The sequence below is a fragment of the Polistes dominula genome, unplaced genomic scaffold (genome assembly GCF_049000335.1).
Source record: "Polistes dominula isolate Pdom_NZ unplaced genomic scaffold, Pdom_raw_medaka contig_73, whole genome shotgun sequence".
In the NCBI taxonomy this organism is placed as follows: domain Eukaryota; kingdom Metazoa; phylum Arthropoda; class Insecta; order Hymenoptera; family Vespidae; genus Polistes; species Polistes dominula.
In genome coordinates, this window is record NW_028300951.1 from 4,765,197 (window position 1) to 4,782,332 (window position 17,136).

At 30.2% G+C, this 17,136-nt stretch overlaps 1 protein-coding gene across 4 annotated transcripts; it reads right to left on the reverse strand.

The window, feature by feature from the left end:
* Positions 1-1,565: 1,565 nt before the first annotated feature.
* Positions 1,566-16,229, reverse strand: LOC107064022 (sodium channel protein Nach). 4 transcript variants are annotated; one of them, XM_015316271.2, is made up of 11 exons: positions 15,252-15,475; positions 14,128-14,270; positions 13,822-13,885; positions 10,222-10,429; positions 9,999-10,138; positions 9,763-9,889; positions 7,625-7,925; positions 5,792-5,845; positions 5,551-5,719; positions 5,352-5,458; positions 1,566-4,476 (listed from the first exon to the last, which is right to left on the reverse strand). In XM_015316271.2, exons 1-11 carry the CDS (start codon positions 15,458-15,460, stop codon positions 4,220-4,222), a joined length of 1,779 nt encoding a protein of 592 aa, XP_015171757.2. In that variant the 5' UTR covers positions 15,461-15,475; the 3' UTR covers positions 1,566-4,219. The 4 variants fall into 4 exon arrangements, 3 of the variants coding, with proteins under 3 accessions (XP_015171757.2, XP_015171758.2, XP_015171759.2); XM_015316272.2 differs by having other exon boundaries at positions 1,567-4,476; positions 10,228-10,429; positions 15,252-16,195; XM_015316273.2 differs by having other exon boundaries at positions 1,569-4,476; positions 10,255-10,429; positions 15,252-16,182.
* Between the last annotated feature and the right edge of the window lie 907 nt (positions 16,230-17,136).

Below are 17,136 nucleotides of genomic sequence, written 5' to 3' on the forward strand. Positions count from 1 at the left end.
AAAACAAATTATTTTACATATCAGTAATTATTTACAAAAGAATCATTAAAAAAAAAATTATATAATAAAATCTCATTGAGAAATAAAATTGATGATAATTAAAGATTGTTAATACTAATAAAAAATTTTTTAAATATTGTTTTATATTAACAAACACGTTTTACTCTATTCACGTGCTAGCCAAGTTAAGTATTACGCGGTATATTTGATAGCAGTAAAACACCTTATCTAACAACAATACTATTAGATCTTTGTAAGATTATAATATTTCGGTTATATAATATATTCTAAAACACGATTGCTTCTTGCTCAAAAAATTGTAGGCTTTTTGACCGAAAGCTCTTTCATTCTTGTTTAACGATTGGTGACTTTTTCGAAGTAACAATTACAATATTATTGCTTTTTTTCTAAAAAATGAAAAGATTAAAAGGCATGTTTATGGTGAAACAACATTTTTTTTAATATTATTAATTATTGTACTTAAAATGTAAGTTACATAGATGACACGAAAATTTCAGTTAAAAATTCGAGAAAGAAGAAACTTGGCAAAGTTCAATAGCATGTACTTTCTAACGATGTAGATAAAAATATAATGTAGTAGAAAATGATAAAAAGAGTTATGTCTTATTAGCATAATACCAAATAACAAGGGCAACGGTAGAGAGTATGTTCTCTTAATATATAAAGGGCGTCTCTTTCTCTCTTTCTTACTTTCTCTGTGTTGAAGGTCTTTTCTATCATCAGATTGCAAGCAAATGTGAACTGAAAGAGAGAAGCATAATATGGTACAATTTGGAATGCAAAGGACGTTGCACAACTTGGTATAGTAAGAAACTACAAAACTTCGTCGAGTGATGAGCTGTTTCTGAAAATAGAAAATTCCTCGATTCTTTGCAATAGAAAATGAAATGGAAGAGAAGAGAAAAAAAATAGAAATATGTTCTTATATAATGGTCCAAAGTTTCCAAGTCATGGTACTAGGAAGTTCTTATATCATTTTGAAAATTTATTACTCCTATTTTCTTAACGTCTCATATCATCAAACAACGACCGTCAAAATTTGTTCGCAACTTAAAATGACTGGTTTAAAAGAATCTCGACAAATAAGTAATTAATTTTTAAAATCGTCAAAAAATTTTTAGATCGTCTGTAAATACAATTTTCGAAGTTGTTAGCCATTTAAATTTTGTACTCTTCAAAAATGATTAAATCAAAAGTGTTGTGAACGAAATTCTTTCTTATCGTTTGAAGTCTCTTCAATTTTATCTCGAGAACATCGAAGCCTGTTTGTGTAATCACGTTTTTAGTATACATCAGCACCTTTCTTTTTTGTCAGTTAAAACGTAGTCGTCTCTTCTTGATAGGGAAAAAGCAAAAAAAGATAAGTATCACCCAAATAGATGAAGAGTACTGGTGGTCTATATATATAGGTCGAGTTAACTAGACCATGTCTTTAAGATAAGGATTCTCAACTTTTCATTTTTTACTTACCCCTTATAAAATCCTACGACTAATTGGTGTACCTTTCACACGGATTTTGAAAAAATTATCCATTAAATTTTGGTATCTAGAAATTGTTTATATAATAGCAATAAAAATAATAGAGAATAACATAAAGGAATTATTAAATATTATAAAATTATAAAAATATAACAGAGAATATTTCATAAAGTATTCATATAATACGCATCGAGGATCAAAGATCTACAGATTATAAATCATTTGTATGCACTTACATTTTATTTACATTCAACGCAAAATATTTGTATAAACGAGTCGTTGTTACCATTTTGTCATAAGCTTCTTTCACAGAGGAATCATCTTATCATAACTCGCGTTTTTAAGAGACCGCATGCAAATAGAAAAAGTCTCTCAGAATAGAAGATAGAAAAGAGAAGTTTACGGTTGAAAAAGTTTTTCAACGTACTTATTCACAGATAGTTGAGGAACAGGATGTGTGTGGGGGGAGTTGAGATGATTTCGTAGCCCATCGCAGCTGGTAGGAAGTTCGTAGCTCGAAATCGAGCGTAAGAAATATCTCCCCTTGGAGTCTGATAAAGCTCATGGACCTTTGAAGCGAACTAATGCTTCAACGCTGAGAGTTCGAAAGGGGAGGGGGCAGGGGGGGCTAGTGATTCTTGTATAATCGATCGCCTCAAGCAAGCTAAGAAGAAACTCAGAATCTTCCAATTTGATCGCTTTGTTTCGGTTTATCCAAGTGAACAAAATACCAGATCTTTAGCGAAGTGTTATCGTGAAAATTATTCTCAAATTTTCTATGTCCGAGGTTTCTATGTATAAGAATTTATTTCCTGTTGCAAACAAATATCAATTATTTCAAATTTACAATGAAAACTGATATGAATATTCCTTTGACTCGTTGTATTTATATATAAAAATAATAAAAAATGAACAAATATATATAAAATAATGAAAATATTTTATGATTGATAATAATTAGTTAGAAGCGATATGATTTGATCGAGAAAATAATTTAGTCGTGAATCATACAAGAGAAAATACATATATTACTAAAACGAAGAGAGAACGAAAGAGAAAGATGAGAACACAGAGTGAGAGAAAAAGGGAAAGAGTAGAGGAATCGGAGAAACGAGAACAAACGCGATGCAACGAGCGTCAATGGGAAAACTAACATTTTCGCTTCTATAGAGACGAATGTTCTGTGTCATTTCTACTCTTGCCTAACGGCATCGTGAATAGTAATTGTACACGTTAGTAAAAGTTATTCGGTGAAACGAGCCGTATACTTTACCGAGAAGTAAAAAGCTTCTCCAAAAGAAAATTCACATTAAATCAATCCTCCCTATATATATATAGAATACATACACCCGTATTAAACGTATACATACATCTATTATAAATTATCTATTAAGTATACATACATATATCTATTTATATTCATCTATGTATGACGCGAAAACACACGAGAGTTCGTGAAAATCATTAATTAGCCGAAATCAAATAAGAGAAATGAAAAATTTCTGCAAAAACTTGTATTCCTCTTAGATTTTCTCTTTTTGTTTACATTTATTTTGTATGCTTTTGCAATGTTGACGAAACGAACGAAGAAAAGAACGAATAAAAGAAGAAAGAGGAGGTGGTGGTGGTGGAAGAGGAGGATCTCGTTCGTGTCAAAGTCTTTCCAACGTTTTTCTCGTTAGCATTAATAATGCATCAATGTCACGGGTCGTTGGGTGTTAAATTTATCAGGGTTCTCGGTCAACCAACCAACGCCAAGAAAATATATGCGTGTTAGAGAGAAAGAAAAAATATTGAAAAGAAAAGAGAAAGAGAGAGAGAGAGAGAGATAGTAAATGTGATGCAGTTTAATTAATGAATTCTTTAAAAGGGAATCTGATTCCATGAAGGCATACACATAAGTACATGGTGTGTAATCGTGAACGATCTATCTAGAAAAGCTCGATACGGTTATTACGACGTTGAAACCGTTAAGGAAGATTATTATGTCCGTAGACTCACTCGATGGCCACATTTTTCTTCGACAAGTAGAAGAGACTCCTCCTATTCTGCCATCTTCTTCTTCTACTACTTCTTCTTCGCTTTTTTTTCTTCTTCCACCTTCTCGTCTTACTCTCCTTTTTCTTTTCTTTTATTATTTTTCTTTTTCTTTTTTTTTTCATTTATTTTCTTTTCTTTACTCCTGATTCTCTTGTATCTCGATCTTCCTTTCGCAGCACCATTCACCAGACCACAAGACATTTAGTATCTGTCTCGTTAAAAATATTTCCCATCGTAGAAGTTTATTTTTCTACGTGTTATCCTCTTTGTAGAAAATAATATATATCTCACTCACACACCCACCGAACAAGAAGACACTTTTCTTTCTTTCTTTTTTTTTCTTTTTTTTGTGACTCTTATCACGGATGAAAATTCTAATTATATCAATTTTATCGTTCTTTTCATTAACTTTTTTACTTAATTGGATATACAATTACTAAATTGTGAGTTCCTAAAATTACGTTTAAAAAAAAAAAAAGATAGGAAAAAATGGATCCTATAAAAAAGTATGAACGTGGGCGTGTGTTTGGCTGTGTGTGTATTTATGTGTGAGGAAAAAAAAATATAAAAGATTATTGTTGAAGGAAAGAAAAATTTATTTGTAATTTAAAGCTTTTCCGATCGAACATGCTTTTCGATGAAAATTTACCAACGATGAATTATGATGATATGGTACTAATTAGTACCGTTCGATATTTCCACGACTAAGAAATTTTGTTTTTCTTCCTCTCGATTTAGGCACTAATTCGTTCCAATATATCGTATAGCTCATAGATTCCTTCTCCTTCGGTTCATCAATCTCGATCTCGATCTCATCTGAATTTCGGTCAAAGCTTTTGTATAGCTCGAAAAGTAATAAAACGAAAAAATAAATAAGCTCGACGACGCTGATGAGGCTGAACCCGATGAAGATCCCGCAAATACCACCGATATCGCCTGTAAAACGTACAAACAGACACTTTACGATACACCGTTGTCACTGAGATAAGAGACAATCTTCTTGATAATGGTAATACCATGCTATTGCTAAGCAAAACCTCCTACTATAGATATATATATACGTATATATATATATACATATACGGATTCATGTTTCATCAATTTAGATTTTTAAGAAAAACTTGCTTATTTGCTACGCTTGATTTCTCATTACAAACAAAATAATAAGTAATTCTAAATTACTGTATTTATAAAAAAAAAGTTCGCAACAAGAAATTCAATTAAAACAAAAAGTACAGAAAACAATAGATTAAATATTCATCAGTGATCGAAAAAAAAAATGGAAAATTTTTAAACAATATAAAAAATTATATTTTTAATGGAAATCATTATTTTATGTAATTAACAAATATTGATAACAATTCGAATAACTTACAATTAAATTACTTTTACGATCAAACAAATTCATTCAAATTATAAAATAACTATTAATGATTTTAACGAAAGATTCAATATCATTGTGATTCGAGTGTGTAAAAATAAAGACTAAAGGAAACAAAGATAGGATAAAGACCAAAAAAAATTAATAGAGGAGTGTTTCGTTACCGTAGAGAGAATCGAAACGAGGATTTGTTTTTTCGACCGAAAAGAATAAATACAACTAGAGTTGTTTTTTTTGGAATAGGTAGCAACACATTGAAAAAGGCTCGATTGAAGCGGCACGAGAGACGATCAGAAGAGAGAAAAACAAAGTTAGTTTGTCGTATTTCAAGCGAAACCGTCCTTTTTATCCTACCTATTTGAGTTACGGAATCTCAAAAAACGTTTCAAAAAAATCAGAGATCTCTCACTTTCTCTCAAAATTTACTTACTCAAAAGTTCATACCAGGTGTAAGAAAGGTCTTGCTTTAATCTAACCGTGCCATACTTAGAAAAGAATATGTGAATTACACTCTGATCGATTATTTCCATATCGCGCCTAAAAAAAAAAAAAGAAAGAAACGGAATTTTTATTTAGAAGATTTTTGGTAAAAAATTATTGAAGTTATTATGAATATTATTTTTACTTACAACAAAGACGTTTCATAATACCCACGTTTCATTGTTGAAAAAGAACTTTGAATGGTGTAAAAAACATCTATACAAGAAGGATAGCAATTTCCACAACGTAACGAATTATATTCATTCACCGTATTGTTCAAAGCTTCGTCATCATGAGGAAATACTGTTAACCAGTTGGCTGAAATACAAAAGTATCATCGATCGTCAAAATGCAAAATAAATAATGTAAATGTATGTTCGTGACACTTACATTTGTAACGATCTAAGCATTCTATATCTGTCAACGTGCAAGCTCTTCTTCCATCTGTCATACAAAAAATATATAAAATATACATATATTATTTAATAATATACATTAATTAATTTATCAAGCAAAATTGTTTAATAATTTTTGCTCCTGTTATATCTAAAAAATATTATTTAATTTAAAGATTACACAATAAACAATTATTTAATCATTTCTGTTTATTTGGTCAATATTTTGGTAAAATCAATAGTTGATATTCTAAAGATTCGTTCAATATAAACACACACACACACACACACACAATAGTGTTGATATTTTATTATAAATATTAGTTATTTATTTGAAATAAATAAATGAAAAGGTAAAAACTGAGAAAGAAATAAAAGAAAAAAAGAAACTGTAGAAAGAAGTAGAAAAAACGTTAGATCGAATATAGGGGGATTAGAAAAGCTAGGATAAACGGGTAGTTTTTAAAAGAGAAGAAAAAGAAAAAATGAGCAAGAAAAAAGGGTTTAGGAAGAGCAAAGTGCGCTAGTCAGCACAGGTGCCGAGGAGAAAGACGAGTTCGTTCCACGCGAGCTTTCACCCTCATTCAAGTTGCAGCCATAGTTGTAACCTTCTCTTAATCCTTCTACGTCGTCGTTTCAGAGTCCTTTCGTGCGATCAGCTTTAACGCTTTAAGTTAGCCGCAGTAAAGCCTCGTTACAAAGCTCGGGAACTCTAAACGTACATCTGCAATATTCTCGGCAATGTTTCTTTCTCTATTTCATCGTAAAATAAAAAAAGAAAGGAAGAAAAATATTTAACCGTTTGATTAATTAATATTTTTTTTTTTCAAATAATGATTACAATAATTTTTAAATCGAAATTTTGTATACTTTGCGTGCATCGATAAACAATTTATGCTTATCGTTTTTTATTTAAATAATTTCTGGTATTTTATAAAATTTTTTCCGTAATTTTTTGTTTTTCTTGTCGACAGAAATTAAGACAAGATTTGATCATCCTCTAATTTAATTATTGTTGATAAAAAAAAAGAAAAGCATAAAATATATTTTAATAGAGTGTCGTATAAAATGAATTTCAAGTTTTTAGTCGAAAAACATCGATCGATAATATTGCCAAATAGTTCACGATGCTATCTCCTCCTCTTTCTCTTCCCGAAATCGTCCATTCTCGAGAGACCATCGACGATCCTTCGATTGAACTATGCGAAATTTATAGGATCGATGAAAAACAATCAATGCATTTTTATTTCGATTATTATTATCGTTTAAAAAAAAATTTTTTTATTGAATATAGGCGTGTAACGATATCGATTTCCCTTGCAAAAATAATTACTCGATAAAGAGCCATTATTACAACTTCAACAAACGAATGCATTTAATGCATATACGACCCGAGATATGCATTTATTTCATGTATATTTGAATTTACTTGACAGAATGATTAAGAGATATCTCTCTGTTAAAATATGATTATTTAAAATGGTTGAATTACAAATCGTGTATTATTTTAATAATAATAATAAAAATTATTATTATTATTATTATTATTATCAAAAGAAAAAATTTATTCGAATATTAAATGAAAGAAAAATAATGTTCCAATTATTTTAGCAAGATCTTATCAATAATGAATTCTTAATAGACTGACATTAGCCATTTTATTTCTTTGTTTTTCTCTTATCCCTGCTCATCTAATACGTTTTAATCGTATACATGTAAGCCAACACACACACAACACAAGTTAAAAGACACATTTAAAATAATGAAATAATAATGAAAGATTAAAAAAATAATAATTATAATGATAATAATCTTGAGATATACTTACGTTTCGATTTGACTTCTGCACGCGTAGGAAGATAAAACGGAATACACTTGCACATTTTCCATATTTGCTGTTCTCTGCAATCGACCAAGCAATCGCTGTAACTGTAGTCACCATAACGAGTTTGAATCTCGTTAGGGAATATGCACTTCCGTTTAGGAATAGGATACGATTTGGTTTGACTTGTACTATGGAAGGATACAGCCTCGATTTCCAAGTAGGATTCCAATAACGGTGAAACTAACACCTCGGTGACACCGCCGCTGATGTTATCGGGATAATCGGTAGGATTAAACAATGTTACCTATACAGACAAAGGGTCGTGTCACCTATTAGATATGATCATGTTTTATCCTACAGCTTAACGAATGACAAATTTATATAGCTACTTGGTTTTAAATTATATTAATGAGAAATATTTTCATTAGGTTCGACATTTCATATTATGTTAACAAGGATTTTTGAATGACACTGTTTTATTACAATTTTTGGAGGATCGTCATCTGTTTATCTTTTTTTGAAACTGATCGTAAATCGTTATAAACAACCATAATGTGAATGCATCATAATAAAAGAAAAAAATATAAAACGAGAAATATAATATTTAAATATTTTATTAAAATATTGTTTATATTTTAATCCTTTCATTACTAGCGATTTGTATACGAGTCTTCATTGCAAAAGCCCGAATTTAAGAAAGAATTTATATGAAATCTATTCTTTTATTAAAATACACATTGTAACAGACACTGTATTTGTCAAAACAAATAACAAACTTATTACATTCGCTTTGTGGATAAAATCATTAGAAGAAACTAGAATTATTGATCCCTTCACCATTTTTCATTTTAAAACAGAATAAATTTAATAAGTGCATTTAAAACGTTACAACACCAACAGGAAATTTTCTTCTATACATTTATCAATGAGAAATGAGAGAAATGTATTATTAGGAAAAGGAAAGATGGATGGTACAAGTATGTCGAAATACTTCGGTGAAAATTTCGGAAAACGTTTCTAGTAGAAAATTTATTTCTTTTCTTCTCTTTCGAGAGAATGAGACAGATATATATAAAGAGAGAGAGAGAGAGAGAGAGAGAGAAAAAGAGAGAGCTGTCATTATTGTGGATGGACATGTAACTTGTGCCGAAAGCATGTCACGCAGAAAAGCGTTTACGTGAGCGCGAGAGTACGAAAAATAAAGAAATAGGAAAAAATGGGAAGAAAAAGAAAAAGATAGAAACTACACGACGATGTCCATTTACAATGGTAGAACGTGTAAAAAACATTTCGGACGTAGGTAACAACCGCTGCGGACGAGGATTACTTGGAGAAGGGATTATACCTAGCGTTCGCTAATGACTTTTGTGAGCTTTTTATCGTCGAGCGTTGTGTCGGTTATAGTGCTTTCCCTGAATGAAGCACAGATGTTGAGTAGATAATGGTAGCCCCGCGTGGAGATGAGAAAAATGAAAGGTGCGAAATACCGGTTCCAACAACCTCAGCCATCCCTTTCCCTCATCCCGCTACTTTTAACGCATTAATGAGAAATGTAATAATACTTCTAACTCTCTTCAAAGATCTCATCGATTCTTTTACATTAACTCTCTATCGTTAATTAAACTTCCATTGTTTATTAAAAAAAAAAAAAAATATCGATGATATTTCGTGGCAATTAGTCAAATGTTTTGTGTTTCGGTTTGATAAAAGTTGTTTTGTTTTTGTAGTAATTGTTTAAAATTGGTCCGTCAGTGGGAATTAATTTAAAGGAATATATTTGAAATAATTTTATTGTTTTTCTGATAGGAATTTTTTTTGTAAATTGCATAGATGCCATTAGAATGAATACAATGAAAAGAACTATTGCTCGTATAATAATTTGTAAAAAATAAATCGAACGATAACTAGTGTATATGATTGTATAAATTAATTGTATTTGTTTAAAAATAAACGTGTTTTCTTTTTTAATTTATCTCTTCTCCATTATATACCTTTTTAGAAAATTTGTGTTAAATTGCATTGCTGCATTTTTGGGATAATCGTAACATTACTGTAATTACAAAATGAAGATAATATCCGATTAAAAGGATTTCAGCAAGATTGTTTGAAATGATCTCGGTAGTATAATATTACTCTCTTACCTTCCATCCGATAACAGGGAGAAAAGTGTAAAAGTAATCATCCAGGAAAGGTTCCATCACAACTGTAAGACCACGTTCGATTCCTAAATCCTTCACGGTTCTCACTTCCTCTGGTTCCTCGTCGTCACTGATAGATATAAAACCATAATCAAATCAATCACTTATCCTTCATTCGTTATCGTTCAATTAATAATGAATTTGTAAAAATATTTAACAAAATCTGATTGTAAACTTACTTCGAATTATCTTTTCTAATATAATTAAAAGTACAGCAATATCCGTCCTGTGTTTTTTCAAATGAGAAAATGTCTGAACAATTATACTCATTACCGTTGAAAGCACACGTAAGTAACATAACCGAACACTGTGGTGTTAGCTGAAATCAATCGACATAAAATCGATCACGATCAAATAGATTCTCGTACCTTTTTTTCTTAAATGGGAAAGATACACACTAACACACACAGACACACACGCTTGAAGAATTCTCACTTCTTTCATTATGGCGTCCATGTCATACTCCCCTTCGTAAAAATCCAGCAAAAGATTGTTCAACTCGTTACGTCGATTTTTTTTCAATTTTCGCATAGAATTATAAGAATCTCCCAAATGTTCGAACAATTCGAGAATTTCTTCCACAGATAAATTCGTGACGTTCGATCTGTAACTAATATTAAATATCAAACGTTATATAATTAGGATCATTATAATTAACATAATATTAATACTCAAATAATATGAAATGAAATGAAAATTAAACGATAATTATATTATATTAATATCGATTAATTCGTGCAATAATATTACATATTTTCATACTTGATACTAACTCAGTATAAATAGTATTTAAATATGAACAAAATATGTAGATTAAGCGATCGAAATCTTTATGTAATCAACAAATCTTTCGAATATTATTCCTGAAAATCGATGAAGTGAAAACTCGAAGAAACATTGAAATACTATAACTTGATAAAGCACAAAGATAAGTTTCCAAATAATGTTTGAGCACAAAGTACCAAAATGGTATTCTCCTTGAAGGCCAATAGAAAGATATGAGTAAAAGGAAAGAGTTAAAGAGAGAAGGAGAGAGAGAGAAGGAGAAACTCTATCGGTAACTTAGAGAATAGTCTAGAATCGGTAATTCACGAAATGTCTTTCCCATTAACGTCGTGAATTTCAAGCGCAGAAGTTCAAAGTAACGCACTATAGTTGGTTCCTCTTATAAGAGATGGATCGAAGCGACCATAGATTTTCACATATATGAATGCTTCATCACATACGATATAACCACCAATTCCCAGGGTCTTCATTAATTTCTCTACAACCTTAATTATCCTACATTAAATATCAAACGCACACACTCACATATATACATAGTACATAAGCATTAATTAACAACAATAACAATATAATAATAGTATAATAACATGATAATAATACTCACGTAATTGGATAACCCACATACACAGAGAAAAAGAAATTAACCATAACAATAATAATTATTATAATAATAATGATAATAATAATGATTATAATAATAATAATAATAATAATAATAATAATAATAATAATAATAATAATAATAATAATCAGGTAATGAAGATATTAGAATATTTGCATGATATAAAAAAGTAAAATCCAATCGTGGGTTATTTTAGCACGCAATACATCATTTTCTCGCGGTTAAAAATACATGAGGAAAGATCGTTAATATTAGAGGTGTTAGCTGTAACATTATAGGTCGTGCCGTGGGTTAATCCTCTAAATCATAAATTAATTAACGATGTAATGGCAACTGATGGTGTGATGGTCATCACCCAAACGAAAAATGGCTATCCGTAATGTGTATAATACGTTTTTAATGATCCGTCAAAATGACTGCGTCGTTTAAACACGCGTATAACTTCTCTCTTTATAACTTCCCATTTCTGTTTATGTACTACTCTTATCTACTTTTACATAAATTTATATATAGATGTATATATAGATAGATATTTATGTATTACGATGTTACCTTTATGCGGTGAATTTTATGACTGCAATATCTTGCACATGTCGGTGGTTAATAAGTTCGTTGTTGTGGTCGAAGCAACATTATTGCAAAACATTATATACATATATATATATATATATATAGATATAGATATATATATAAATTTATAAGCAATATAAGAACGTAAGAAACGAAGCACTGATCGAGAAAAGTTCAAACAATCCTCATATCCTATCCCGTGAGTCCATTTTAACAAGAATTTTCCTTTCTTATGAAATATTAATCTTCTCAACGTTTCCAAGAGATTCCAACAATTTACCAAAATTCAATAATTGAATATTATAATACTTCAGAACCACGTAAAACTATTTATGATATCGTATAGAATAAGGCAAGAAAGTTTTTCAATTATTTTCCATATAAATCACTTTTTTCAAGATTTTGTTAAACTCGTTTAGATAAAAGTATGTACTAATTTTCGAATTTTTTACTAATAATATCTAAACAGTTTCAAAAGAATTTTTAATAATTTTTCAAGATCATCTACGAATATTTTACCGATCCAGTATGATCTGAGAACGTATTATTGTATTTTTTTTTTATATCTTTTTATTATTATTAATATTATTATATTCTCTCTCTCTCTCTCTCTCTCTCTCTCTCTCTCTCTCTCTCTCTCTCTCCCTTATACGAATAGAATAAAACTTTAGTTATATATATAACGTGCGAGGTTAGAAAAGTTTATACTATTATCTTAGAAATATTTCTCTCTACTTCGATCTACCAGCTTTCATTTTACGTCTTTGACGTTTTACGCTCAAGGAACAAGTAGTGTAAAAGACTATCCAAACAGAGGGTTGAAGAGAACCGAACGAAAGAGAAACAGATAGATGGAGGGAGAGAGGGAGAAAGAGAAAGGTAGAGTACAAAAGTACTCAAAGTCTTCTTCGATCAACAACGTACCAAAGCAACTTTACAATCGTGTAAAGTTTAGTAACTGCTACGTCGTCCTTTCAATTGAACAATTGTAATTCGATCTCAACCGAATTTCTACTATATTCTATTTTCTAATTTCAAAGGGTGATCTAATTTATCTTACAAATATTATATCTTGCATTGTACTTAAATTTTCTTATCTCTACCTAATATTTTATTCTTATCTCTACCTATCTCTCTCTTTCTCTGTTACTATCCCTAATTTTAATAACTATGTAACGTATCCCATAAAAAAGAAAAACATGCATTCGATTAAAAAAAGTATCATTACCACCCTACGTACTTAAAACGATATATGCTAATAAGGTGTTAATATATCTGCGTAATTAGTTGCCTATTTTTCTTTTTGTTTCTTTACTGAAAATGTATTTTTTCGATGTTTGTAAATATTTCAAAAATAATTTGCGCGATATGAAAACAAATAAATTTATTTGCTAATGAATATTGTATTTAAATAATAATTTTAAAAAAATATCTAGATAAATTTGTATGGATATGCATTTGAACGAGGAAACAAGAACCCAAGGTATTATCCTCGAAACTTCTAATATGAAATAATTCTAAAACGCAATCGCAAATTCATCTTTCTCTTTCAAGCGTATCCAATCGGAATATTCCCATCGATAAAGTTTCTATCTTCGGCATGATTGGAAAAGTATAATACTTCGCACGACCGATTCTCAGCGGTTGTATTTGCGATTTGTGGAATCGACCGGAAGCGGGCTAACGTTAACGCGTGCGGACCAGATAAAATATTCGGAATAATGCTCACTAAACAGACTAGACGATGCAGCTTCAACGCGTACCCGATTGAAATCAGCCATGCAGTGCAATTTGGTACAGTGCTATGAAGCTTTCCTCCACCCCCTTTCCTGTCTCCTCTCTCCCTCTTTTCCCAACCAACGATTCGATACTACCCATTTTGCGTCGTCGTGTATCTCTCGTTATGTCATAACCAACCCACCCTCACCTCCGAACTCTCATACCTATTCTAACCCGCATACTCGTTCTTTGTTTTACCATATAACTGTCATTTATATTTATTTAACGCTATAAAAATCTCTTACACTTTCTTCGCCATTTTAACCGCTGATTGCCGACTTATCCTGTTGATACTGCAAATTGCTATTGCTAAAAATGATAAGAGATAATTGTCAACGTTAATATTTGTCATTGAATTTCTACGATATTGAAACCCTTTGCACTGATAGATCATGTCTTATGCCACTTAATCATAATAATACGAATTGATATACAATAGTAATAAATATTATACATGTACAAGTACATTTATTAAATGAATAAAGCTAAAAAATAAATTATAGTGCAAAGGATTAAAGGGATTAAAAATCAGATTAATAACAAACATTTACCTGGAAACATGATTTTACTTGTAGGATAATGATCCGACTCAACCGACGTCACCATTGGCATAGTTACGAACGCTGAATAAGCATCAGTAACGAAGTACACTAATATGCATATAGTTGTCACGTGCACAGCGAACCATATGACCCTACAAAAAATTATTTATCAATTATTTTCAATCTCATATATGTATATTCGCGTTAATTATCGAATTGTTTACTTATATTACTTCAACGTCTGATCTTATAGAATTACATGCGTTATTAACTTTTACTATTTAAATGTTTAACCAAAAATTTCTCGACTTATACTATAGCAAAACAATTTTTATTTGATTTTTGCACAATTTTATTGACATTTTAATGATTTACAAATGATTGACTTTTACTACTTAAATATCTGATCTCGTGAAAATGTGTAAATTCATATGATATGAATTATATGATATGGCTTTGTCAATTCGAACCTCCAGCGATCAGTGGCTCCTTATCGAGCAACGATATGCGACTCTGAAATAAACAAAACATTGAGATGTTGAAATACTACTATCACATCGGCGATATGGCATTCATTGTCAGGATCTCAATTTGTATAAACGTATCTACTTTAATAAACGTACAGTAAATCTTACCTGTATTTATTATAATCACTGTATTTACTTAAATTACTGTGTGCGTTACCTGTACTTTTCACTTACTACCTATCACTTGATCGTCCACTAGGACACACCATATAATTCATGCACTACTTCAGTGTTTAACGTACTTATACTACTTTCCCTGACATTTTTAAAACTCGTACTACTTAATACAATATACTCGAATTTACTATTATAAAAAAAATTAATAAATAACATACAATTATATATAATCTATTTAATTATAACACGTAAATAACGAGGAGTTGTTAGTCGCAGTTAACAAACTCGAGGTGTTAACGATATCTTTGTTATGAATTTAAAGTAATATAAAACACAACGAGTATTAATTATTATATCATATATACAATATGGAATATATTAAATAAATAAAATTAAAATTAAATAATACCTACATAATATATCTTACGATAATATATTTCAATTAAAATAAATTTAACATTATATTAAAAAATTGATTTTCATAATTACCTTTCGAACCACGTTCTACGTGGTTCAATCAAATACTTGTAACCCACCAAAGCTGATTGTTCGCAATAAAGGCTGATGTATTTATGCAACGTTTTGCGAATATGATATCCCTGTGATGATCGTTTCGTATCAGCACACGGATAACTAACATCTACTTTCGAAGTTTTCGTTTTATTTTCCCTGTTTTCCTTTATAACCTCCATTTTCATAATAATACAAAATTTCTAAAATACTTTCGCGATTATACAAGATTTAAACTAACGTCTGATCTCAAGTTGATTGATTCGCACTACTTAAATAACTTGATCGTTACTTTACCTTTTGAACTATAATAATTAATTAAATAATGAAACAAGGTTCGAATCAAAAAGGAAATATAATTAATATGAACTAAATATTAAATTTGCATCTTTTCATTGTCTCTCAATCAATAAAAATCACAAATAACATTCAAACGATGAGTAATAAAGACACAAATATAAAATGTAAATTCTAATATAGAATACTCTTGAAGTTTCATCGTTGACGATGAACAACCAACTGGTCGACCTGTCGGTCTCTTGATCATTCTTTCGACTGAGAACAAGTGTTAACCTCTAATAGAGAAAATAAATCGGTCACAATGACGTTTGCACGAACCACATAATATCTGTCTATATGTGTCTCTCTCTCTCTCTCTCTCTCTCTCTCTCTTTCCCTTTCCTTTTCTTTATTTCTTTCTCTCTCTTTATTTTAAGATAGCATTGTTTAGTTTGAACACATCAGGACAACACTTTCACGTATCTCTATCTCTCTCACTACGTCAATCACGTATCTCACGCACAATCGAGTGCAAGTCATGTCTGGTTTATTCCTTTTCTCTTTCCATTTTTATCTCCTATCTCTATCTCTATTTATCTGTCTATCTATCTACCAATCTATCTCTTTCTAAGTATCAGTACATTTAACGTATCTACTGGACGAACCTAAGCTATGACGGACAGCACATGGAATAGCATTTTCCTCGCTTCCTAGCTAAACCTTCTGAATTCTTTATAACATTTTCCTACTACTATATTCTTTCTTTCTCTCTCTCTCTCTCTCTCTCTTTCTCTCTCTCTTTCTCTCTCTCTCTGCATTACTACTTTATCCTGCATGGAAGAGCTCGAACATCGCTTGAACATGAAAGTACTCCCGGTTAGACATGCATCGCACTAGGATCATTCGAATGCATCGAGAATTAAATCAAGTTTACACTGTGTTAATCGAATCTACATACTCAAACCTTTCCCGATTCTCTATCAATAGAGTTTTATCTATCTATTTATTGACTTTATCTATCCTCGATCTATATACGATGTATCCATTTTTTGCTGGTTTACTTACCTTTATTTATCGTTTTCTATTTTTTTTTTTTTTTAATAATCTTCTTTGAGTTTAGAAGTACTGCATTTAAAAAATACTTTACTACTATTCCATTTATTTGGTCAGTATAAATAATAATTTTTCAATGTTTATAATGGAATTGAGAGAAGTCAAAGGTCGAGATGAAATTAATATTTATTTAATCGTTTAAGAAAATATTCATTTTTATCCAGGAACTGATCGATAACGAAAAGGTTAACGTAAAACAAAAGTACTATCATTTTGTTATTTTCTTTTTTAAGAGAGGGAAAGAAAGAAAGAGAAAAAAAATTAGTTACAGACAAAACAAATAATATCTCGACTTATATTACTTTTGATTTATCACAGAATTATAAATCTCTATATTCATAACGAGTATAATGCAAATTCCTGAGGGTTTAAACATTACGCTCTCATTTCTGTAGAACATAGTACCTCAAAAATGACCAAAAGGAAAGAGAAAGAGAGGAAGAGAGAGAATGTGTACCTTAGTAAAGCAAAG